Below are 27,392 nucleotides of genomic sequence, written 5' to 3'. Positions count from 1 at the left end.
TCTGCTTGCATTTTCTTTGATATTGTCCATGAACCTTGTTGTTGCTACTTCAAAAATATAAAGGAGCATGTGTTTTTTAAATAGAGCATCCTCTGATATACTGATCTTTGGAATTCCAAATAGCAAGCTGGCCCTCTTCCCTCTGCACTCCATTCATCTGGTTTTCCAGTCGACAAGAGGAGATAGAGATAGAAAGATGGATTGTGTGTGTGCATGTACATACATTGTACTCTTTAGAGGTGATGACATGCATAGGACTATCAAAGAAGTCTTCCAAGGTTGCAGAATGAAAAATTTGAAAACTGCTACTTTTATTCATGTAGAATTCTACTTAGTACATACCTTTGAACTCTTTAATCCACATAGCTTTACATGTCAAAAATCTCGTGTTCATTTCACCTAGACAATCATGAGTCTTCATCTCCCTACGCCAGTTCTCAGCTAAAATTCATTCAACAATGAGCTAACTTAAAATAGCAGGCTAATTTACCTTGTTGACTATCAGAGCAAAGGCCGGCTTTGGTTTTAGGTTTCAATCTTTAGGACATCCTGCTGAATTCTGGAGATCACCTCCAAGTAGAAATGCAAGTCAACCAGCTCAAAAATCCTTGTTTTCTTAGAGTTGGGCAGCAGGGGAAGATGGGAAGCAGAAATACAGTTTAGGATATAAAAATTCTATTTTGAAATGTGTCAACTGATAGAAAATATTATTAAATATTTTTGAATGAATGAAAAACTCTGTAATGACCAATGTCACCTTGACCACTTCAACATGTACTTTTTAGTTAATTCAATTATCCTCTCTGATAGTCTTACCTTTTCCCAGTTTTTTTTTTCCAAAACACTTCTTAAATACTGAACACTACAGTTTTAAAATATACACAGGCATCTAATTCCTTAGGCATCTTGAGAATTTGCCTGAACTATACACTGTGAAGCTGATCCGTGACCTAGGAATGAGGTAAAGGAGACAGGTGCTCTAGTAAACAGCTTAGAAAGTGGTTATGCATTGTTTTTGCCTCCAGGTCAAACTCTGTGACTTTCCTGACACCCTGAAAAATATTAAAGCCCAACATTTTGAAGAACAGTTAGGAATGTTTTTAGGAGGATGCCAAAGGGCATAGATACCATGTTATGCAAAGACTGGAAGAACAAAAACAATCTAGAACTTGAGGAAGGCTGAGAGTTGTCTGTTTTAGTGTACTCTCAGATACATGTGAGAGACACCAGTTAAAATGATTAAAGGAAAAAGCAGATGTGTTGGCTCAGGGGCTCAAAGTATGCCATCAGAACTTAGTCTTTCTTTCTGCATCTCTTGGTTCTACCCTTCTCTCTGTTGGATTTCTTCTCAGCCAAGTTTCCCCCTTGCTTCGACTGTGCCACACTTACCTCCTATTACCCCAGCAACCCTAGGGAAAAAGGAGAATCTCATCTTCAAACATTTCCAACAGAAGTCCTGGATGCATTCATTGGTTCTAAATGACTTGGCTTTGGTCAAACCCCCATCCCTCAATCCTGGAGAAGACATGGTTGAAGGAAAGATGATTGTTTAAGGAAAACCTTTGTGCTGTTCCCAGGCAGGCAAAAACAACAGATGTCCTATATTGCCTTTGTGCACGCGGTGGACTCTCATGTGGATAAGGGTATAAACTTCTGTGAGGCCCCAGAAATGAGAAATAGACCATTTGCATGAACCTCACAGGAAAGCATATTTCAGCTTACTCCCAAGAAGGATCTTTTCACAACAGGTAGAACCATTAGGAGTTGAAATGGGCTGCCTCAAAGTGTGCCAAGTACCAGGTCCTTCCATTTGTTCAGGTATAAACCATATAGGCAGCTGTCAATAGTGTTGTATAAAGAATTCCTACATTAGGCAGAGCTTTGCCTGCATGACCTGAAAGGTCTCTTTTGATGCTACAATTCTATTATCCTTGTTAATTTCCACAATTCAATTTGCAGTACAGCATAAACAAACCAACCAAATTTGATCTGAAACTTCTGCAGGCTATCATAGGTCATTTAATCTAAACCACATGGCTGTAGCCATTACTCTGTTTTCTGAAGTCATCTAACAGACGTGGTCCTTAACAAGGTCTCCATGTTATTAGTTTCACTTATGGCTTTTTCCAGCCTCCTGCTTATTACACAATTGCTTTTCATTCTCCTTTAGATTGACATGGAGAAGAGCATGAAAGAGTTTTCTTCTTTCTGCCTTTCTCTTCTTAAATCTTATAATAGGTGGGTCCCAATTAAAATTACACTTTATATTTTTACCTCCAAATTTTGCTTTCACTTGGCAGGTTCAAGAATCTATGAGAAACAGGAGCAGGGGCCATGGAAAACCATAGCTCTAAACTTTACTGAGGCAAATTTTCAAAGAAGAAAGAGTGAGATTTTTGAATTTTTGATATTAAAAATTAATTTATAAAGTAAGTTTAATATATTGCAATATTGTTAGAATTAGGGTACCAAACCACTTGAACCATACTCATGAAGAAATAAACACATTTGTGTTAAACAGGATTTGCTTCTTTCACAACTGAAAGCACTCCCTCCCACCATATACATATATACTCTGTTCTGCTTAATCTAGAAACGACATGTTACACAATCCAGCCTGCAAATAAAATTTTGTTTTTGCCAGAGTACATCCATCCTTAATAACTGATTATGTTTTTTTATGTTTTTCAGTGAATGTTGTGTCAATGCTACAGGAATTTTGGGAAAGCAAGCAGCAGCAGAGAGCTGCATTCCCAAGTGAAGGCGTGGTGGTCTATGAGTCGCTGCCATCTCCAGGACCTCCCTTTGTGAGTTATGTGACCCTCCCAGGGGGAAGCTGTTTTGGCAACTTTCAGGTAAGAAACAACCATAAATTGGTCAGTAAAAGTTAACTGGGTTAAAATAGAGTAAGTCTTTTTATAAAATGGTAACATTATAAGCTTTCTTGGTTGTAGTGAAAAGAAAGTTATGTTGCATTCCATTAAAATGGAAGTTTTTATATTAGAGTGTCCCCTGATATTTCTTTATGGAAAATTAATTTTATATCACTTTATTTGCCTGATAGTTGCTGCCTTCCCTCAAAATATTTTGAAATAAACCATAAAGAACAAGGAAACTTCTATAAAGTCTTCCATCAGGGCCCTTCCATCAGTAGAAAGTCTCCACTTCCTTGAATTTTGAATCAAATCCTAATCAATCTACTATACACCAAAGCATGAACCAACAGCAAAGGTTGAGACTCACAGGTTTTGGGTTCAGGCACCCATGCTAAGCCCAAGTTCTATCTCTGAATAACTATATATCCTTGGGACACTTATTTAACTTCTTGATTTCCCTGACTTTGAAATGGGGAATAATATCCATGGTGTTAGTTGAAAGTCATGAGATATATATGCAGTGTATTTATCTGGCACGTACTAGGTATTCCAATTATTTTTTTTTGATAATTATTATAAAGACTCTTCTAGTTGGTTAAATCTTTATTATGTCTATGATAAGGGTAATGATGATACATTTCTAGTTGTATACCAACTCACACAAAAACATTGCCTATATTAACCATCAACATCTGATTGTCCAGTGTATATGACATATATTCATTCAGTGACTAGGAAATATCAAGCATTGGGCCAAGTAATGAGAATATAGTCCATACCTTGAGGAAATCAGTGTGCAAAAAAAATAGAGTAATCAAATAGAGTTATATTTGAGGGTCAATGAAAGCATAAAGAAGAAACTTCTCAGTTTATAAGTACTCCTTTAGTGCAGTAAGCTATCTCTCAATTTTCAATAACTGGCAAAAATGTCTTATTTATATTTTATGGACAATATGCTCAACAAGCATTCAAGTGTCCCTCATAGATTTGATAACAGAAGCAAATTTTCAGTTATGTTGTCTTGGTAGTGTAAGTCTACAAAACTTCATGTCATGTAATTTTTTGGACTAATGTCATACTTGATATTATTTATATTTCTACCTTTACTCTCCCTTTGAACCTAGTGTGCCTCACTCATTTATTTTATCCTGTTACTGTGTATCTATTACATGTTATTTCAAACCTTTATGAAGTCAGGGGAGAATATAGTTTAACAAATGGACCTACAAACCTATGTCTGACTCAGATAAGTCAAAGGATTTATGGGGAATGCAAGCACAAGCTGAAATATGCAGTTGAGGGTATCTTTGCTAGTCAGTATAGGGGACATGATCTTCCTAGCATAGGGAACAGCATGTGAAAAGGCCTGCCTCAGAAAGAGAAAACCACCAGCACTTTCAGAATTTGGGAAGCCTGAGTACATCTATGGCAGGGAAGTGGTAGGAGATGACGGGTTAGGCCCACATATCAAACCATAATGGGTCTTTATGCTCTGCAAAGGAGAATAGGTTTTATTCTATATAAAATCAGAACCCCTGAAGGATTCTGAGCAGGAGACTGATGTATTCAAATATGTTTCAGAAAGATTATTCTAGCAGTAGCTTGGGGCTAATTTTAAGGCTAATTAAAGAACTATTTTCAAAACTTCTGGCCCAGCCAGCCACTGAGGTCTTGCTTTCTCCTACCCTGAACATTGATCAACAATGGACCTCTGTTTGACCTCTGACTAACAACAGTGAATTGCCTGATGAGGGTGATTTGAAAGTGGGTCTAGAAGCCTCAAAACAGAGCTTAATACAGGCTCCTGGGTGGCTCAGTTGGTTAAGCATGGCCAACTCGGTTTTGGCTCAGGTCATGACCTCAGGACTGTGAGATCAAACCCTGCATCCAGCTCTACACTCAATGGGGAGTCTGCTTGAGATTCTCTCTCTCTCCGTCTGCCCCTCCCCCTGCTCATGACTTGTCTCTTTATCAAATAAATAAATAAATAAATAAAACCTTTTTTAAAAAAGCCAAAAAACGAAAACAAAACCACTGAGCTTAATATAACCACAGAAAGACAAGGATGAGGGGCAGGAGACGGGGAAGAAAGGCAGCAACCGAGGAAGGGGTTTCCTAGTCCACATGAGCCTGCAGGTCCATCATCAAGCATTGTAAGGTGAAGCTGGCCTACTCATACAGAGCTGCCATCAGGCTTCCCATTCAAGGGGGGGCCTTCTGAGGAAACAGACCTACTCAGCCACAGAGCAAGGTCTTGCCAGCCAACTGAATGATTCTCTTTGTGCATGAATGTCAATGGACTAAAGACCACCAAACATTTGAGGAAAACCAAAAACAAAAGAGAAAGGCCAAGTCAAACAAACAAAAGAATATAAATAATTCAAGCCATAGATGACATAAGAGAGGATTCCAGTGAGTATCCTCAGAAAATTGGGGGAGGATATTTATCGAAAGCAGCTATGAAAAAAGAAGAAAGCAGGGAACAAGAAATGTAAAATACGACTGCCAAATTAGAACAATAAAAATAAATAAAAGAAGAGCAAATAGATGAGTGGACATAGGTCACAGCCAAATTAGTGGAGATGACAAAATAAAAAATAAATAGTAAAGTAAATCTTTTAGAACAAAGAGCAAAAAGACAAAGAGATGGGAAAAAAAAAATAATACAGGAGACATGGAGATAAATCCTGGAGGTAGACATTAATAAGAGTTCTAGAAAGAGACAAAGGAAACAGAGGGGAGGAAATAAATCACAGGAGCAATTTTCTCCCCCCCCCCAGATATTTATTTATTTATTTATTTTTATTTATTTATTTTTATTTAAGGGGGTGGGGAAAGGAGAGCATGAGTCGGCGGGGGAGGGCCAGAGAGTGAGGAAGAGAATCTCAAGCAGACTCCCCACTGAGCTCGGAGCCCCAGGTGGGGCTCAGTCTCACAACCCGGAGATCATGACTTGAGCTGAAACCAAGAGTTGGATGCTTAACCAACTGAGCCACCCAGGCAGCCCAACAGAAACAATTTTCTTGAGTTAAAGAAAAGCATAAATTTTCATATTGAAATGGCCACCGTATTCCAAACAGGATCATGACAAAAGAATCACAGAGCTCCATGGCTGTATGGGACTTAAGGACAACATTCTGCTTAAAAGATGGATGAAGGTGCTTTTTTTGATACTAGATTTATAATTGATCTCTGGTTTGGTTTTTAGTTTTTAATTTTATTTTAATGTAGATTGAATTTTTATGTAAGATAGCTTTGGAGGACCTGATGTAATAGGGCGAAAACTGGCAAACCCAGTCAACAAAACCAAACTATTTTTTTGAAAAGATAAGAAAGAAAAATCTTTGGCATTTCTGAGTAAGAAAAAAATGCAAAGCATATACTACACTAAGCATGATAAAAGGAATGCAATTATAGGTGTATGCTATAAGAATACTACATAAACAGGGGCACCTGGGTGGCTCAGTTGGTTAAGCGACTGCCTTCGGCTCAGGTCATGATCCTGGAGTCCCGGGATCGAGTCCCGCATCGGGCTCCCTGCTCGGCGGGGAGTCTGCTTCTCCCTCTGACCCTCCTCCCTCTCATGCTCTCTGTCTCTCATTAAAAAAAATAATAATAATACATAAACAATTATATTAAACAACAGAGATGAAATTGACTACTTTTTGGGAAGTCTTTGTGTTTATCTATGAAACTCTTCCGTAAGTCTAAAATTATTTCAAAATTAAAAGTTAAAAAAAAATCTTCAATGGCTCCCTATTACCTTCTTATTAAAGTCTAAATTCCTTACTCTTTCAGCTTTATCTCCCTGAATTCCTCTTCTGACACTCAGTGCTTCATCCTAACTGTTCCTCATTCATGCCTTTACTTCTTCTAGCTGCTACTTATGTGCATGTTCTGTCTCTATAATAAAACATAAATGTCTCAAGGATAGGGTCTATATCCTTATATACCTATGACTCCAAACACTGTGCTTTGCATATAGTAAGTGCCCAATAAATTTTGTTGAATGAATAGCTAAATGAATGAATAACAAATCTCAAAAATCAATGGAGTTTATATTTGTCCATTATTGTATATAATCACTATTGATTGATGTACAAAATAGTATGTACTATTATATACAATACATCAAATAAGATATTTTACCTAACTGTAAGATGGTGGGCTGGCAAAGAAAAGTCAGGAACATTAAAATCAGGTAATATTATTATGTTCATATCTGTGGTTTAAAGTTTTAAAGGTGGATTAACTTAAAAATATTGATGTAAAAAAAAATCTAATTCTCTCTGAATTTAATTTGTGCATAGTAACTTTCCTTCTACCCAATATCCATGACCAAGAATAAGCAAGATTTGGCCATTCCCTCACCCAAGTGTGCATTATGTTTGTCTATATGTAATAAATGCACTCATTATAATCTCCTAGAATGTAACATATTTGACAGAGCAGTGAATGGATCTAGAGGATATAAATTTAAGAAATTCAAATTTCCTTGTTTTTGTTTTTGCTTTCACTACCTTGAGAATTATGAATTTCCTAATCATCTCATAAATTTCTACTCAAAATTATAGGACTTCCCCTTGATAGTACATTCAACATCCTCATTGTGGTCTTTGAAAAATAGAAGACAAAATGAAAAAACTGAACTCTTCACCAGGGAGGCCTCTTGGTGATTTCTCCAATCATTTCAGGGTCTCCTTTACCTTATGTTTAAATCATTATATTTTAAAGTTCTCATTGTTAACATCCTTGCTTTAAAAGATGCAGAATTTCCTGAATCAAATGTTTTGAAAATGTGTTTGGGTGATTGGCTGACAAATCTGGCCCCTTAACCCCTTTGACCCTCCAAAATATGATTTGAGAAAGGAAAATCAGGAAGTAAAAAAAGGAGAGAAAATTTCTCCTAAAGCAATGTCCTTACACTTTTCTTTGTTCAGAAACCATCTTAAATGCTATTTTCACCATATAACATTTCATCATGTTTTTGCCAGCAGTTGGCCAGTAAGAGCCTACATGCTCATTCCTGCAATGCCTTTCACATAATCAAATGTCACCCTTGTGCATTGCAAATCATTTCACGATGGATTATTAATGCCAAGACCATGTGCTGAGACATGGAGAAACCATTATGCCAGCAGTAGCCTTCTTACTGAGCCATGGACGTCACCTCCAATGGTGCCAAGTAATTGAAAATACTTGAAGTGGAGTATGGGACTGGATTGAAGGATTAATCCTTCTGGTTTCATGAAAGTTGTAAGAGATTATGCCCATTCATTCTTTAGAAAAATGGTATTCAGACTGAGCTTTAGTTTTCTGATTAATCAAAGGAAAGCAGTCAAAGGCTCTGATAGACACAAACCACTGGTTTTATGCAAAGAAACCTCCCACTGAAGTAAATGGGAGGCTTTTGTCCAAGAAGACTAATTAAAGAATTTTCAGTTAGTCTTGACACCACAACCCACAAAAAACAGAGAGCCAGAGGGAAAGAAAGCAGTCATAATCTTGTTTAAAGTATGTCTTCATAAGTTACTATAGTATTAGAAAAAGAGAAGTGAAAATATGATGCATTTTTGAATTTCAAAACAATAAATAAAATGATCTATTGATACTGTTTTTCTTTTAGAAAAATATATTGAAACACATTAGTTCTTATTGTGTCTTTTATAAAAGAAACCATCCTCTAATATTATAGGCATTCAGTAGGAATTCATGCATTTTCGACTTATTTTCTTTATGCCATTCTCGTCTAGGCAGTTAATCCTTCCCTAGCCACATATCATGACCATGAAAACTTGCAGTAATTTCCATTTTTTACAATACAAGCAACACAAGGGCCATCAGATCAACGTCTGGCTCCCCTCTTGATGAACTCAGAAGGAAAGCCACTCACTGCTTCAGCAGCTGTTTTTGTTTTCAAGTGCAAAAGGAGAACTTGAGTATTTTATCTTATTTTATATTTTGATTAAAAGGTTTGTGATTCAAGTTTTGTTTTCCAGCCAGTGATGTGGCCTTCCATGTCATCTGCTAGAGTGATTTGGATTAATGAATTTCATTCTTATTTGGAATAAAAACCAAAAATTCCTTTGAGTGTAGTACTAGAACACGTGATTATTTATGTGCATAAGTTAGGATTGAATAAAAAATGTATCCTCTGGATAAAACATCGATGTGATAGCTCGATTTATTTGAAGTGTAGGACACTAATTCATTTGGGTATCATATCTTTTTCATGTAAATATTTTTTGTTGTTAAAATTTCTTCATGGAAAATAAATATAGGTGTTAAATACAGTTTGGGTATTTAGGCTGTTTGTATATTGCCAATATCGCCAAGCAACCCATGGATCTGAGACATTTAATATTACCATAGGCAAGCTGTTATTGATCTTTTTTTTTTTTTTAAAGATTTTATTTATTTATTTGAGACAGAGAATGAGATAGAGCATGAGAGGGTCAGAGGGAGAAGCAGACTCCCTGCCGAGCAGGGAGCCCGATGTGGGACTCAATCCTGGGACTCCAGGATCATGACCTGAGCCGAAGGCAGTCGCTTAACCAACTGAGCCACCCAGGTACCCGATCTTTTTTTTTTCTTTTTCAACCAATGCTCTGTGCTACAAAACACAGCTGCACAGTTGGGAGACATAAGAGGAACACTCAGAGCAGATGAGCTCCTAGCAAAGCTCTATCTCTAAAAGGCCTTTTCATTTTTATGCCTCTTAATTTTCAGACCAAAACCTTTGCCTATGAAGATACCTAGAAAAATTACTTTTCCAAGATGAGTACTGTCTAAAAGATAGGACTGTTTGATTTTGTTGTGTTTAGTTACTTGAGGCAGTAAGCACATTTCACCTGTAATAGCAGATATAAAACATGTTTTATACTTCCATGCATTGAATGATTCCTCTCAAAGGCCAGGGAATTAGAAGTATATTTAAATCACAATAAACTAGTTTATAAAATTAAGTTTTTACCAGGAGAGAAGGACTAAAAGAAATTTTTATTAATTCATAGACTTGGCTAATTAGAATCGTAAGGCTCTTTTCACTGCTTATTAAATGAGGCCTAGCCTTAACATTCTATGTCTCAAATAGAGATTTGGTTCCTGCCATAAAATTGAGACTATTGCCCTGCACTAAAGCTGTTTTAATGCCAAGTATTTCTATTTGAAATTATCCATGACCTCTTCTCTGTCTCTAGACTTGTATACCTTGACTCAAATGCACAACACACTATGCAATGTAACTTAACTTCTAAAGGAGGAATTTCCTGGTTGAAATCTCCACGGGAAAGCATCCTGTTTTGCAACTAATGAGACCCAAAGATAGGAAGGTTAGTTATAACCCCTTCCCATTTCAAAGTCATATGTCAAGACTTTAATGACTTGCTCATGAAACTGGGAGTGCATATTGTTTTAATGAGACATTGTATTTATTCCCCAGTCCCATTCCCTAACTTTAATCTGTGTCTTTTCTTAGCAAGTAAAATGAATAGAGATGCTTGGCCTCCAAAGAGAACAGCAGAGTGCAGTGAAAGGAATGCTTAGGGAGAGAATCCACGTGGTAAATAAAGACTTGGGACTATCTTCACAAGATAGTTGTGAAGCTATCACAACTAGTTGATGAGCTTTAGGAAGATGCTAACTATCTCAGGAGTTGCTGAGTGAGGAAGAAAAGCTGACTCCATCTTTCCCCATCCCCCTCCTCCATCCCTCTCATTGCAATCAGAGCCAAGTCCTTTTACATCAAAGCAACTATAAAAATAAACCAAAACTTTGAGCCCTGATCAATTCATCTTGTCTTCACCTTAACTTGAAAAAAGAATAAGAAGAAAAGAAAAAAAGGGAAAAGCAAAAACCTCAAGGAGCAAAACACAACATGGTTTTGTATTAGTTACCAGGGACCTTGCTCTAAGAGGGTATGTGTGTAGAATAGCATTTGTGGCAGAGGTAAACGAGGAGGAAGCCAGGTGGTTTATATTATAAAAATAACATTCTGACCTACCATGTGCATGAAACGTTTCTTTCAGTTGACAGGAACTAGTGAGTTTTCTCTGAAAATTGGACTCCCATACCACTCCCCTCCCCCACACCTAGCAAAGACCCCCATTCCCAGCACACACAGAGCTCCAAATTGTTCCTAACATATTTGCAGCCAGCCTGACCTATGGAGAAAGAGACATAATATGAACTTGGGTGACTGAGTTTCAACGGTTGCCCTTTTTCACATCACCATCTGGAAGGGGGGAAATGCTAATATATCCACAATTAGATAAATTGGAACACATGCAAATGTTCATGCTTAGACCAGGGCAGTCAAGGTCTTGAGGAACTGAGAAGGGGATGATTAGCTGCAAGGCCTGGCTTACGGCATTCTTTGTGCTGATGCCTTGCTATCAGGATGAAGCAGAGGTGTTGGTGACACTGACCAGAGCCGGCAGACCATACACACAAACTCTGCAAGACACTTGCTGAGACTTGAACTCCGATTCACAAAAGCAAAACGTTCCCAACCAACTTGAATGACACACTTGACAGCCTAAAAGATGTGGGCAAGAATTCTCACCTCTCACAGAGTCAGTTTATTTGGTTTTGCCACCTGCAAAGTCCCAGCTCAGGAGATCCCTTGGGTAAATGTGCTATTGAGTGAATGCCACCTAAATAACACTGACCTGCCCTTGACCGCCGGGGGTTGGGGGAGTGGGGACAACATCATCAGCTTTGAGTTCATATGTACATTCAATCTGTCACATTTGCTACTTTATTGTTGTTCTTATTCAAAAATAAGAACATTCCTTATAGACTATTTTTCAACTCCTTGGCTACCATTGGTAGTGACTGAGTAAAGTGTGCCTAACTTGGTTTTATACATTTTTGGATCTACAAACTTTTTTTTTGATGTCTTAAAATACAAATATGAAAAATCTTTAGAAGTCTTTTAAGATGGAGAAAAGTTACTTAAATGAATCTTGGCATCCAGAAACAGGTTTCAACACGTGTATCCTGCCTATTTTCTAATACTAAACATGGGGAAAATTATTAATCAAATGAAGGCTACCAGGAAAGTAACCGTTCAGAGTATAAATTGTGTCAGCCTAGCTAGAAACTGTTTCTATGGACAAGTAACACACTGTCAATAATTTTAAAATATTTAATAAATAACAATAAAACTAGTTTATTAGTAGGTATCTCTATTTTTATAACACATACGTGACTACCAAAATTTTATTTTACTTAAGAACTTCTGTACATCCTAAAAAGTTGATAAGTCACTATTTTATTTCAAGACAATCTACGTGGCCCATGAATTAATCTTGGTTGATTAATTTACCATTGTACAGTGTCACACTTTGGAAAATTATCATGGAAGAAATAAAAACTGCTGAGCAGAAAAGGAAAATTGAGACCTCACTTACTTAAGTCAGCAATGCTTATATACTTCCTAAGGGCCTAATTTCAGAACTGTCATAAAGAACATTTTTTTTCAACCTGAACACTGCTTTCCTTGATTCTTGGGTAGAGGCAATTTCACTAGTGAGAAATTAACATTTTGATGTTAGCAGAGGTAGATTTACCATTGTGATATTGTGATTTATAGTAAGAAATACATATTTGGTCTTTATCCTGGTCCCTGGCACAGAGCTCCTAAAACCCTTAGAATTTTCTAGTGGTAAGAATGAAAAAGGTATCTTTTATTATTCATAACAAAACCCTTTCTACCGCACTTAAGTTTATGTTAATGAGGTGGTTTCTGAAAAGCCCCTAATGATGGTGGCTGGTTGCCAAGGGAACCAATCACATGATTAGAAGGTTGAAAGTTTCAGCCCTAGCATCTGACCTCCTAGGAAAGGAGAGGGACTAAAGACTGACTTAATTGCTGATGGCCAAAGATTTAATCAATCATGTCTATGTTATGAAACCTCCATAAAAATCCTGTGTTGGAACTCGGAGAGCTTCTAGGTTGGTGTACATATTGAAGTTCTGAGAGGGTGGTGCACCTGGGAAGGGCATGGTGCTCCGAGCCCCTTCCCACACTTGTGCCTTATCCATCTTTTCCTCTGGCTGTTCCTGAACTCTATCCCTTTAGAATAAACCAGTAAGCTCATAAGTGAACCATTTTCCTCAGTTCTGTGAGTTTCTAGCAAACGATAGAACCAGAGGAGGGGGTCATGGGAATTACTCATTTTTAGCTGGTTGATCAGAAACCCAAGTGACAACCTGGAATTGCTATTGATGTCTGAAGTGGGGGCAGTCTTGTAGGACAGAGCCATAAATCTGTGGGATGTGATGCTATCTCCAGGTAGCTAGTTTAAGAATTATGTTAAATTGTAGGACACCTAGCTGATGTCATAGAATTAGTTTGTGTGAGGCAATTAGTTGTGTTGGTAAACAGAGTATAGAAGTGTAGAATGTTATAGTATAGTAGAGGGGACACTTAACCATTTTCAACCATGAAGCCAGTGAAGCTTCTGCTCAGGCTCCTTCCAAATCACAATGTCAGTTTTTTAAATTTCATATTGTTCTTCTTAAACAGGGTCCCCCAAATTATGTAAACTTCAGGCCCCACAAAATCTGGTTCTGCCACTGACATTTAGAAATGGGACACAGAAGGGACAGAAGCTAGAGCAGTATTTCTCTGAAAATAATCCTGGGTTCACCTGCCTCAGAATCACCTGGAAAGCTTGATAAAATGCAGACCACCCTCTCCCCCCGCCACTGCAATCCATCTAAAAGAAACTGATTAAGTAGGTCAGATTGGGGCCTGGGAATGTGCTTGTTTAACAATTTCCCCCAGGTGATCTTACTTTGAACACTAAAGTTTTTGAACTCTTGGTTCAAATTCCTGGCCTAGGCTTATCAATAATCTTCATAGTGTACCCTATGGGCTCCTAGTGGCTTGTTGGTGATCTAACATGCAAAATAAAATATAAGATAAGAATGAGCTGGTCTTGGGATAATTTCTTATCCAGTGGAGCTGGGAAAGTTTAATTTAAATGATTTTTGCTCTCGAAGAGTTAGCAAACACTTCCTAAAGTTATTGAGCAATCTTATGTGGTAAAATTCCAAATTCTCTTGGCCCCATACTTAATCAAGGGGTCACTTTCAGGAGAACCCTCCTACACTGTTGGTGGGAATGCAAGCTAGTGCAGCCACTCTGGAAAACAGTATGGAGCTTCCTCAAAAAGTTGAAAATTAAGCTATCCTATGCTGCAGCAATTGCACTACTGGGTATTTACCCCAAAGATACAAATGTAGTGATCCAGAGGGTCACCTGCACCCCAATATTTATAGCAGCAATGTCCACAATAGCCAAACTATGGAAAGAGCACAGATGTCCATCAACAGATGAATGGATAAAGAAGATGTGGTATATATATATATACAATGGAATATTACTCAGCCATCAAAAAAAAAAATGAAATCTTGCCATTTGCAATGACATGGATGGAAATAGAGGGTATTATGCTAAGTGAAATAAGTCAATCAGAGAAAGACAATTATATGATCTCACTCATATGTGGAATTTAAGAAACAAAACAGAACCATAGGGGAAGAGAGGAAAAAATAAAACAAGATGAAACCAGAGAGGGAGAAAAACCATAAGAGACAAGAGTCTCATAGGAAACAAACTATGGGTTGCTGGAGGGGAGGAGGGGTGGAGGGATGGGGTAACTGGGTGATGGATATTAAGGAGGGCCTGTGATGTAATGAGCACTGGGTGTTATGTAAGACTGATGAATCACAGACCTGTAGCTCTGAAACAAATAATACATTATATGTTAATTAGTTGAATTTAATTTTTTTTTTTTTTAAAGGGGGTCACTTTGAGCCAGCATGAGAAACTTCCTACAGGGCATTTGATCTTCTTATCTAATCATAGCTGACACCTCTCTCCATTTTCCTCCTCCCTACAGTCCAGGTAGAGGAAAGCATTGAAAGGACAGTAGAAGGGAAGCAGATATTAAAATAATTGTCAGCACACTGCCTTCCTCATTGAGCACAGTTGCTTGTCACAGTGCGCTGCTTCCACTTTGGCCTTTCATTCTGAATGAAGTTGAGTTTGTCATGCAGGGATGGGTGGAGATAATCTTGAAGTCTTTTGTCAAAATGAGCCACAGAATATCAAAGTAGGAGCTTTGGCTAAAAAACTATATTGATTAGGGAAGTGCTGTGAGATTTTAGCCAAATTATATATTCTATTTCAAGGTGAGTGATCATTTCTGTGATAAGCAGAAGAGTGTAGTAGTTAAAAAATTGGGCTCTCAAGTCAGGCAGACCTGGGGATGAATTATTTTTTCATTACCTTTTTTTTTTTTAGGGGTGAGGGGCAGAGGAAGAGAGAGAGAGTCTTAAGCAGGCTCCATGCTCAGCATAGAGCCCAATGTGGGGCTCGATCTCACAACCCTGAGATCATGACCTGATCTGAAATCAAGAGTCAAAGTCTTAACTGATAGAGCCACCCAGGAGCCTTTTTTTCATTACTTTTTAAGTTGTATGACCTTGGGATCTAACTTGTTTCCTCATCTGCAAAATAAGGATAACAACAAAGAGAAATGCCTTTATATTAGTGATTTTTGGCCTGATAACAAATTACCTCAAAACTTACATTCATTGTCTCATATTGTTTATGGGGATCAGGAATCTGGAAGCAGCTTAGCTGGGTAGTTCTGGCACAGGATCTCCTGGAGGTTGTAGTCAAGCTGTCGGTTGAAGCTGAAGTCATATGAAGTCTTGATCGGTTCCAGAGGATCAGCTTCAATCTCACTCAGATGTCTGTTGGCAGAAGGCATTATCTGCCTGCCATGTGTGTCTTTCTGTAGGACTGCTTCCAACATGGCAGACCTTTCCCAGAGCAAGCTATCTAAGAGAGAAAGCAAGGGTTACCAAGACAGATGCCACAGTGTCTTTTATAACCTTATATTGAAAGTGACATACCATAACTTCTGTCATATTCTATTGGTTACATAGACCAACCATGGTATAGTGTAGGAGGGGACTGCATAAGGGCGTGAATGCCAGGAGCAGAGATCACAGGGAGCTGTCTCAGGGCTGGTTACCTCTGCCTTCAAATAGTTTTCCTCAGCAATGCCACAGACACTTTTTTATTTATTTTTATTTTTATTTTTTTGCTTTAATTTTAGATGAGAGCCAGGAGGCTTTGAAATGATCATAGTGGTTTATAATGTACCAGCAAATGAAAGGCATCTGAGCATCAAGATAAATGTCTGAGTGGGGTCTAATAGCCACTTGAAAAGCATGTGGCTCCATATGCCTAAGAAATGCACAGCTAACTTCAGTAAAATCTCAACTATTAAATATTGCAGCTCTGCACTTTAACAAAGTGCAAAGGACAGAAGTTGTCTCTCTGTATTAACAAGTAAGAATGGTTAGCGGATAAGGCACGGTTTACAAATCTGTGTTTATGATTGGGGTCTGGCTGAAAAACAGCGAGAATAAACCATACAACCTGGGAAGTCTAATTCTAGCCGGAAATTGCTTTGAAATAACATCATACTTCATTCACTCCCCAACTGATTTTTCTTTGATGACCAGTTTGGACACATCAATAAAATGTCCTGTCACTTACCATATTTTATTTTCTTACAGCATTTCCTACTGATGGAAATTCTAATGGTGCCTGTTCTTACAGCAGAATCCACACTCTGATTTAGATTTGCCAAGCAGATTGGTTTTGGCTAAATTTCTTGCCCAAGTGCAGGCCCTTATGGTTTGAGAGATCTCATTTAAAGATCCCTAAAGAAAAATATGCAGCCTTTACTGGCTTGGATTTGTAGCTCCAAATTTTAGAAGAAAGCGGCTGGTTAACATTATAGACATTTTGAAGTACTTGTCTTTCAGAAATGCAAAGAACAATAGCAAGAAAAGCCTTTTGATGGTTCAGAATTTATTTTATTTTATGTACTTATTAATTGGTACACTTTCTCCCCCATTTTAACCAAAGATTCTGTACATTGAAACAATAAGTAAAGACATGTGTCTGCTTTAAAATCTTGATATTGGTTAAGTCTCCGTAGTCCTTTTTCATGCTTTCTGGGAAAAGGCTCTTCTGTTCTCTCAGCCCAGCAGTACTTTGATCTCAGAAGCAGTGCCATTTGGTTGTAAATGTATGTGGCGCCTTTGATCTACTACTTAGCTGGTCTTATTTAAAATAGATAGCTTCTTTCATCTAAGTAGTGTTTACTAGGTCTCTCTCTATGAAAGATGGCTTAAATTGCCATTATTTAGATAGAAAGTTATATAAAGTTTCTTAGGATTGCCCAGATCTGAGTGTAATTCTCTACACTCTAAAAGCCCAATGGCTCTATTATAGATTTTATAAAGCAAATTCCTATTAAAATGGGCTACTCCTACAGATGTCAGGTAATATTTGCAAAAACTTGGTTTGCTTTTTGATAGGAAACTGATTTTCCAAAGAATAATAAGCATATCCTACACTCAGGCAAAAATGGTCATTTCAGACTATCTGAACTTAATGGCCAATTATCCCTCTGAAATTCACACATTAATATATTTTTTATATTACTGCATTTTACATACCACATAGGGTATATTGAAATGGGATTTTTTTTTTTAAATAATGAGTATATATATTTAATTCTCTTCTTTACGAGGATTTCTTGAACATTTTGTCAGGTGCCTTAATGACTTGTGTTTTAATTTTCCAGGCCTCATTCAGTTATTCATCCAACAAACTATATTTCAAGTACAGAGACACAAAGATGACTTAGTCACAGACTCTGCCTTTAGGTTGCTCACAGCCTAGGGTTGTGGAGCAGAGCACTAGCAGATAATTTCATGGCAGTGTGGTGAATGCTTCTCCTGGACAGCGATCCTCCCACCCTGGCCTTGGGAGTGGTCATGGAAAACTTTCTGGAAGACGTGGCACCTGAGTTTCATTGCAAGCCTGCCAACTCAGAACTCAATGTCCCATAAATTCCCAGTCAAGTCCATAAGGCAAAGTCGACCTATCTGTCCAGACCCACCTAATTTAATACAAGTGTCCTAAACCTTAGGAGAGGTCTAAATATTCGATGACTTTTGCTGCCTGAAGCAACCCCAAAGCCTTCTTACTTGTCATTCAACTCTAAGGAGGAAAATCCCAAACCACTTTTAAACTTTTGCACCATTCTTTATTTAAAAGGAGATATTGGAACTCTCTTTGTGTTGTAAACTAAAATAGCTGTGTATATTGCTATTTTTGTTAGGCTACTGACACGTGTCTTTTTCCATCCTTTTTGGTGTCCTGTTCCTATTTTAGAAGTCTTGTCATTACTTCATCTGAATACTAACCACATGTGAGCATTTCCAAGGGCTGACCTTGGGAGTAGGCACTCTGGAGGATGCTCAAGAAATACATAAGTGGCCCTTCCCAGGCCTGAAGGTGGGAGAGGAGCAGGAAGAAGTAATCTGTAGTCAAGACGGGATCATTACAGTAGTAGTCACACTGTCCAAAGAGGGAGGTCGAAGCAGGAAAATCAGAGGGGGCTGAGGTCTGACCTCAGGGGACTCATACAGGGTTCGTGGAGATGGAGAGGAGAGGCCAGCCTCTAGAGGATACAAGAACATGAGTTTGGAGCATTCCTCGGTCAGTGCAGGGATGGTCAGTATGGGGCAGATGAGGTAGAGGCGAGGATGTGTGGAAAGCAAACTGAGGGGGTTTGGCTTTTTCTCAGTGGAGTTACTGAGTCCAGTGTGAAAATAAAGTGGGATCTTTGATACCTGCCCTGTTCTTTCACATCAGTCACCAAACACTACTGATTCTGAGAATCATGCATTTTAGGTGGTAGGAGTCCTAGAGATCAGAGAGCCTGGCCTTCCCATTTGTCCAGTGAGGAAATAAGTCCCGAAATTGAGGAGGCCTGTGTCTCACAATCACTAAGTAGCAGAGCCAGGGGTGTTGGTTGGTCCACGCTGCTGACCGGGACCTGAGCCTGAGCTTCTCTTCCTGGGGCTTGTTTCCCACCAGTAGTTTTGGAGTAGGGTCTGACCCTTGATAGTTCACAGGAACCTGTAGGAGAAGGAGCATCTCACCCTCCAGTAGGAGTGGGCTCCAAGGACAGTGCAGTTCTCATAGGGCTTCATCCCTCTGTCTGGACCCCCAGGAGTCCACACCGAGCCAGAATTTGAATAAGAGGAGCTGTAGTGGGTAATAAAAGAGAGAGGATAGAAAAGAATCAGGATACATTGAGCAGACCCATATGAGCCACAGGAAATCCAGCTTAGTAGAATAGAGAGCAATATTACTTTTAGGAGAATTTTTTTTAATGAGTTGCTAATCATAGTCTGCCTATGGCTCCTAACTTCAGAAAGGCCAAATGGAGCATGTCCCACCCACTGTGTGGACTGAGTGCAAGGTGGACATGGCGGTCCTCCAGTTGCTGGAGTAGTGGGGGTTGGGGGGGATGGGGTAGCTGGGTGATGGACATTAGGGAGGGTATGTGCTATGGTGAGCACTGTGAATTGTGTAAGACTGATGAATCACAGACCTGTACCCCTGAAACAAATAATACATTATATGTTAAAAAAGAAAAAAAAGAAGAAGAAGATAGTAGGAAGGGAAAAATGAAGGGGGGGAAATTGGAGGGGGAGACGAACCATGAGAGACTATGGACTCTGAGAAACAAACTGAGGGTTCTAGAGGGGAGGGGGGTGGGGGATGGGTTAGCCTGGTGATGGGTATTAAAGAGGGCACGTTCTGCATGGAGCACTGGGTGTTATACGCAAACAATGAATCATGAACTCTACATCAAAAACTAATGATGTACTACTGTATGGTGACTAACATAACATAATAAAGTAAAATTAAAAAAAAGAAGAAGAAAATCAGGGAACTGTTATTAGAGGGAAAGTGGGGAGATAAATGCTGGAAAAGCCAAAACAGTAGATTTTGACAGCAGCTCCCTTGTCCTGACCTGGACATGTGAGTACATATAAGAGTACTCTTATACTCCCATAGACTATTACCATGTGCCAGGTACTCTCAGTGCTTCATGTATATTAAATAATTGTGTCTATCCTCAGCTCGATGACATAAGCATTATTATTATTCCCATTTACAGAGGAGGAAACTGAGACACAGAAAGGTTAACTTGCCCAGTCTTTTAGCTAACAAGTACCATAGCTGGGATCTGAATCTAAGCAGTCTGATTCCAGAACCTGTGTTCTTAATTACTGTGTTAAAGATATCTCCCATTTTCCTTCTTTCCTTACATTTTTTCCCTCTGAGATAAGAATTTGAGGAAGGCCCTAAAAATGAATGTACTCACCAAGTTCATAATAGTAGCTATTATTATTTTTATTATTAGTTATTAACAGTATGCAAAGTCTCTGGTTCAGAGGAGACATTCAAAGACTATAAAATAAGACAAAAATCATTTGAAAACCAACCAAGACATTTGCATGAACTCTAGGGCAGAAGGAAAATCTGCATGATCTTCAGGGGATTAGCAATGGGTAAGAAAGAATAGGTGCAGAGTAAATGTATGAATGAAAATGTCCAGAAATCCATTGAGGCAGTGACAAAAATGGTGAGATGCTGAATCCTCTAATGATTCCTTTTCTCCTTCCTTTCTCAAGTGCTGCTTAAGTAGAGCTGAAGCCAGACGGGATGCAGCTAAAGTGGCCCTAATCAACTCCCTCTTCAATGAGCTGCCCTCTCGAAGGATCACTAAGGAATTCATTATGGAGAGTGTGCAGGAAGCAGTTGCCTCCACCAGTGTGAGTACCCACTAGGGTAGAAAGCTGGATGCACTGAGACACCAAGGCAGTTGAATCTGGGGAAATACTAGAGTGAGCAAATTCTTTGAGGATTGTGCAAGTTTGGGAAGACTGGCTGGCTTGGTCGTGAGTTTCAGCCTCACACTGGGCAGAGAGTTTACTTTAAAAAAAAAAAAAAAAAGAATTGTGCAGGTTTAATTTTTACCCATGAAATCATTGATTTTCAACAAAATGAACACTTGGATTGGAAATCAAGAAACTGGAGCTGGTTCCCTATGCCACATCTCAGAAATATTTTTTAGCTGCCCTGGATGACCATTAATCAAATTTTAAATCAAAGTAGATAATTTGATCCATCCTGATTTGTTTATTTGAATGTTTGCTGTTTGAAAAGTATTGATACTTTTAGGGCCTGGGAATGTATGTAATTGAATACTGCTTTAATCTAGAGATAAACTAGCTCATTTTTTCCCCAAACTTGACTAGTCATAAAAATTATCCTAAGTGCTTATTAAAAGTGCCAATTCCCCAACTAGTGTGGGGGTCCAGCCGTCTGTATTTTTAAGGAAAGGCTGACTGCTTAGACATGGAAAAGCCATATGCCCAGTATCTGTTAGCTCTTAGAATTATCATACTTAATATTAATTCTTTCAGAAAGCTGAAAATTTTTTTTCAGAGAAAATTTCTGTTAATGGACACAATTAATGCAAAGTGCTTTAAGAGCAAAAACTCTTGTCTTAGAAATTTAGGTAGAATATTTTCTCAGCAATCTAGGAGTAGATAATTTGCCTCATGAATTATTTAGAACATCTGATACTTGATACCTACCGACTACAAACAATGGAGGAAGCCTTGGTTTCCCACTGAGGCAGGTATCTCCCTGTGTGTCCTCCAAAGGCAGAAACTTGGCATTACTGAGGGCATTAGCCACCTCCTGGCTTTGCTTTTAGCACAGATAAACCCCATCTGAGATTTACATTCTCTCATCACCTTAATCTGATTATAAAGGTTCTGTCATTTTAGAGAAGCTGCTGAAAATGAAGGACACATTATCACACTAGCGTGACCCTTTTGTTCCTTTTCTTGTCACCCACAGAAGAGTTAAGAGAAGGGGCAGGGGACAGAGAGAGGCTGACCTGGGAGGAGACATTGGGGAGCTCTGTTCTGTATCTGCTGTCAGGATGAAAGGAAGCTTTTATTTTCGTGACTTGTAAATTTCAAGGGCCTTTGAGGAAGAGAAGTTAGGAAAATGATGCCTGATTTATATGTGTGGAATTTACTCAGGAGCAAGGAGGGGCCCTCAGTGTAAATGTAATTTATCATTTTTTCATGGAACTTTCTAAGGAAAGAGAATATATAAGGTTTGCAGGCTTCTGGATGGATTTCCTCTGGGATATTTAAAAAGCCAACATAAATATTTCAGCAGCAGCATGTTAATGTTATTGCATTCAGAAGCTATAAATTGGCTGCTATCGGATGCTGGCAGTTGTTTGTTCAGCCTGACAAAGGCATTGCCCACCTTCCCAGAAATCCGAGGCCCTGGGATCCTGCAGGGTAGGCCCCAGTGCCAGTCCAGCACTTGTGTTAGCTTTTTTTTACTGCCACTACCCTAACCAAATTGAAGGTCAATTTCATTTCTATTCATCACCCCACACACCTTGTTTCCTAAAGATTAAGTAGTCTGGAAGTGAAAAAAACACACACCAAGATCTATGTCTCCAGGTCAAACACCAGCATATTATAAAAAGCTCCCATTAAGAATCAGGGCAGTAGGGGAGGGGGGTGGGAGGATGGGTTAGCCTGGTGATGGGTATTAAAGAGGGCACGTTCTGCATGGAGCACTGGGTGTTATACGCAAACAATGAATCATGGAACACTACATCAAAAACTAATGATGTAATGTATGATTAACATAACAGCATAATAAAAAAATAATAATAAAAAAAATAAAAATAAACAAAAAAAGAATCAGGGCAGTAAAATATGAATGGTCCAAACAACCAGAGAATTCTTTCCCTGTCAATGATATAATCTTGCCTGGGTACCATCAAATCAGAACAAGGTCAGCATTTTAGGATTTCAAATGACAGTTGAAGGCAACCTTCCAGAGGGCAACCACTCAAACATTACCACCATCTAACAGCAAAAGCTTTGTGCAAAGATACAGAAATTTCTACTTTGGGAAAATTATTCTTTTAGCAAATATATAATCAGTTAACATTCGAATGAATGTTCAAATTGATTACAAAAATCCTCTTTATTCTGAGTCATGGTGAGATTAAGAATTTTATCCCAAACCAACTGGAGCCTTGGTTGTAGAATGCACACCCGAAGCTCAATATAATAGAAGTTTTACTGTAGGGCCACAGCATTAATTCGTGGCCACAAAAGAAGGGGAAGGAAAAAATCCATATTTTCCTTTTCTGCTTTCTTCCCAAGGGCACTTTGGATGATGCAGATGACCCCAGCACCAGCATTGGAGCCTACCACTACATGTTGGAGTCAAACATGGGGAAGACCATGCTGGAATTTCAGGTACCTGACTTCTTGCTACGTGTTTATTTTGGTACACAATTCAGAAACCCGGGAGAATGCCACTCTTATCATTAACATCTCCTGTCCCAATAATCTAGTCTTTTTTTGTTTTTGTCATTTTAATTTAACTCTCTTCGAATCCAGCATGATAGCTCTGTCTAAGCCATGCCTCAGGAGACTAAAACAAACAAACAAGGCAGTCTTTGCTTTCTTAAAGTGGAGTAAAACCCTTAAGTCTAAGAAACAGCTGGGGAACACCACCATCTTAAGACCTGTAACATTTCACCAGCTTTTCAGTACAAAGTTCCCTTTTAAGTCAAATTAAACAGTTTGAAGTGTTGGTTGTGACCATTTGGTTCTTAATTATCCAAAGTCATAGAAGAAGTTATCTGTAATGTATATTAAACAATGCCCCCCCCCCCCCCGCAGTTCTGGTATTTCCATTAAACAAGATCTGCCACCACCCATTGTTAACTAGATCAGAACATTCAGCAAACTGTAACCCAGTTTCATCCACTGCTGACAAGCGATATTAATAGAGCTGAGGAACTACACTACCTATTATTTGCAAATTAAATAACTACCTTAATAACATTAACAATAAGAATAATAATAGCCAACACTGATTGGATGCTGACACTGTGCTTGCTGTGCTAAGCATTTAACAAATATCATAGCTTAACACTCATGATAAACATGAGCGTTTACTATCCCCACGTCATCATGTAGGAAGTGTGCCATATAGCTTAGTCAGTTGCAGAGCAAGACCCACACAGTCTGATTTCTGAGCTCACACCCCCAACTGTTATCTTTTATGGGCTGGGCAGATGAAAGTTCAGTAGTGATTGGGCATGAAATGTGTGCCCTCTAAAAAAACTAACCTTGAATGCTGAATATCCATATTTATACAATGCTAGTAGGAATCAATACACAGTGTTATAATGAAGAGACTCTGCCCCCAGTATTTCTATTGCTTTAGGTTAAATTCCCAGAAGCCATCAGAGATATAGTTTTATGGACCGAAGTGTTCATCACGGTGTATTTACAACACTGTTTTTATCTGAGCCCTGAAGCCACCAGCTTTCAACTACCTTTCCAACTGTTTTCTGGACTGCAATGGCATACAGCCACTTTGCAGGTGGATACATCCCTCCTGTCCGTTTTTTAAAAAATCAGTATTTTCCCAAATCATTAGTCCCTTGTTTGGCTGAAAGAAAAATACTCTCTCTTCATTTGGTCATTGAGTTTTCTTTTAAGTGGCAGGTCTCACTGACTTCTGATGTTGATTGCCTTGGGTTTGAAGAGACCAGGTATCCCTAAAGCCTACCCTCTGGAATAAACAGAGACATGCATGAGTTCAGTGATTCTGAGCCCAGACTCTGAAGTGGGCTGGTCCAGGTTCGCTTGGCTCTACTTTTCACCTCTACATCTGTTTCCTCGTGATATGTAAACTAGGTGCCACCTCCCAGTGCCAGTGTGAGCATTAAACGGGACAATAACTGAAAGAGTCCAGAACAGCTCCTGGCATATGGTAAATACTCACTGACGACTGACAGCTGTTATTATACATACTTCTGCAGAAGGACAGCTTCGCTTGAAATGCCAGACTACTGCATGGATTCCTTTGACAACTTTATCTAACTTAAAGTTTTCAAATGAGAACAAGGCAACTCCCTGCAAACATTTCAGGGGTCTTGCTGTAGAATAAAAAAGTGGAACTATAAAGGGTCCATGCTTTTCCCCCATAGTGATCTAAAGTCAAACAGAAAAAAACAAAAGGGAGGAGCATAACACAAGGAAAGAAGACCGGTTTTTAAAAACTGAACAGAACTATGTGTGAAACCTGCTCTACCACTTCCTGCCTGGGCATGTGATTATCTGAGACTCAGTCTTCTCATCTGTAAAATAAGAATCATAATGCCCACTGGGTAGGATTTTTGTGGAATTTACATAACATGACATTTATAAAGTATCTAGTATAGTAATTTCCCCAAGGAAGAACCCCATTTATTTTAATTCCTCCCCTCTCAATCCCAACAAAAGAATATTGTACTTTTCTTATTATAAAATGAATGTTGCCTGCCATGGTACATAGCAGCTTGTATGTGATTTAGCAGCTATTTTCAGAAAATTAAGAATGATTTTGAATTCAACTGAGTTAGTCTGCCAAAGATGGGGAAGGCAAGATTAAAAAACAATTCTTAAAATTTTGTCCAAGTACTATGAATGGCTGTACTCAACCACCTTTTAGTAATTCTTAATTACCTTGTGATGGGCTGTATGTTTTCTGTGTGGTCTATTGTATTTAAATATGTGAAATAATAACTTGAATCAAACTGTGGAAATGCTTCATAAATTCTTATAAAAGAGGCTGGGAGCAGGATGGGGGACACAGAAAGAGGAAGATGTGAGGGCAGGAAAAATCCAAACTCACTCCCCCAGTAGGGATGCTGGCAACCCAGGAGGAGGGCCATGGAGCACATCCCTTTTCCTTCTGCCAGTTCAAGGTTGCCTGCTGGGTCCCAGCACATTCCTTGGTGGCCGGGGTTAAAAGCATCAGCTTGTTTCTGCATGTAATGGGAATTGACCACAGACCCGGGCTGTTTGCAGCCGACACAGCAATTCAGTACCCCTGGTGGGTAATAGATTGTGTCTGTATCTAGCTACGGATGACTATACCATATAAAAACAAGGCTGGTGTCTCCTGACTGCCTGTAGGCTTTCCAGGGGGGCTGTCAAGGAGGCAGCACTCAGAGGAAACATGATAGGCTTCTGCTTACGTTTACTTCGTGGGAGGGAAGCAGAGTAGCCTTGCCATACAGAAAACTGCCTGATGTTTGGGGGGGAGGGATGGCGACAGCACTAGCCACTGGGTCTTGTCAAGGTCAGATCTGAGATGGACTTTGACTGAAGCTGGTTAATATATTTATTGTGAAGACTAATGCAGTCCAAGGATGAGTTGTTTATTTACATCTTTGCTAAATTCTCCAGGTCGCCTTTTAAAACCTCATCCCATAAACAAATTTCCTCTTAAATCCATTCTCTTGGGTAGGGAGATGGTGCCCACCTGTTTTTCAAGTTCTCCATTTACAGTGTTTGTTTTTCTTATTTCTGATGAATCACAGAACCAAGCGAGTCTCCCAGACAAAGTTCCAGAGAGGAGCAGAGTGCATTTTCTCCCCACGAAGTAGCTGAAAGGGCAAACATTATTCCTAATAGGAGGCAATACCAGGAAGCACTGTGAGGATAGAGCCCAGCTGTTGGTGGTTTAAACTGAATGAATGACAAATTGAACCAGGAAAGCTGTAGGATGAAAGCTACAACTTGCAGAAATCACAGGGCTTGCTTCTCCATTTGATTTCAAATTTATTTTATGATCAGGACTGGCCACATAATTCTTGGGGCCCATACAAAATGAAAATGCAGGGCCTTTTGTGAAAAAATTACTAAGAATTTCAAGTCAGCAGAGTATGAAATCAAGCTTGGGGTCCTGTGTGACTGCACACATCACAAGTTTGTGAGGCCGGCATTGTCCCTGAGACAGACTCACCAGAAGGGACCAGACTAGGGTAAGGAGAGTTAGGCCTTAACCTCAGGCACAAAATTTAAAGGAGTGTTAAAAAACTCAGTGATCAAGACAATATTATAATGCACTATTTTAAAAACTCAGAATGAATGTGAAAAAATTGGTAACAAACAAAATATCAAAATTTTAAATAAAGACGGAATTTTTTTAAAGATTTTACTTATTTGAGAGACAGAGCACAAGTGGGGTGTAGGGGCAGAGGGAGAAGCAGGGTCCCCACTGAGCAGGGAGCCTGACATAGGGCTCGATCCCAGGACCCTGGGATCATGACCTGAGCTGAAGGCAGACGCCTAACTGACTGAGCCAGCCAGGCACCCCTAAAGACAGAATTTTAAATAAAAGAACCTGAACTTTCATGACTCACCTTAAATCTTGCTTCACGCACCTCACCCTAGTCCCAACCCAACCTATAGGCCAGCTTCTTGTTTATCTGTCAAGCCTACCAAAATTCCCTGGGGTTCTACATCAGCCACATAACAAATAACACAGCACAAAGACTTGAATGAGGAGCAGGACAGATAGCTCACCAAACAGATTTCCTTTAAAGTGATAAGCTTTGACAGATAGAAAACAGAACTGTGAAAACCAGGCAGCAAGGAATCTTGGTGAAACTAGGAAATCCTTACTGAAGTCCACAACCCTCTCCTTGCCAGTCTACA

General features: G+C 39.0%; 1 protein-coding gene across 2 annotated transcripts in view; it reads left to right on the top strand.

Annotated features, from left to right (window-relative positions):
• The window catches only part of LIX1 (limb and CNS expressed 1), a 57,922-nt gene that overhangs the window by 20,943 nt on the left and 9,587 nt on the right, over positions 1-27,392 (top strand). For both annotated transcript variants that reach the window (XM_045899208.3, XM_045899229.3), the window contains 3 exons: positions 2,692-2,855; positions 20,472-20,612; positions 23,052-23,147. In XM_045899208.3, the coding sequence (XP_045755164.1) occupies positions 2,692-2,855; positions 20,472-20,612; positions 23,052-23,147 (401 nt within the window). The remainder of the gene's footprint in view (positions 1-2,691; positions 2,856-20,471; positions 20,613-23,051; positions 23,148-27,392) is intronic.

This window comes from Mirounga angustirostris, unplaced genomic scaffold, assembly GCF_029215605.1.
Source record: "Mirounga angustirostris isolate CCGP_5_RB_7025 unplaced genomic scaffold, mMirAng1.0.hap1 SCAF_7, whole genome shotgun sequence".
In the NCBI taxonomy this organism is placed as follows: Eukaryota; Metazoa; Chordata; class Mammalia; order Carnivora; family Phocidae; genus Mirounga; species Mirounga angustirostris.
This window is presented reverse-complemented; position numbering and strand designations above follow the sequence as displayed.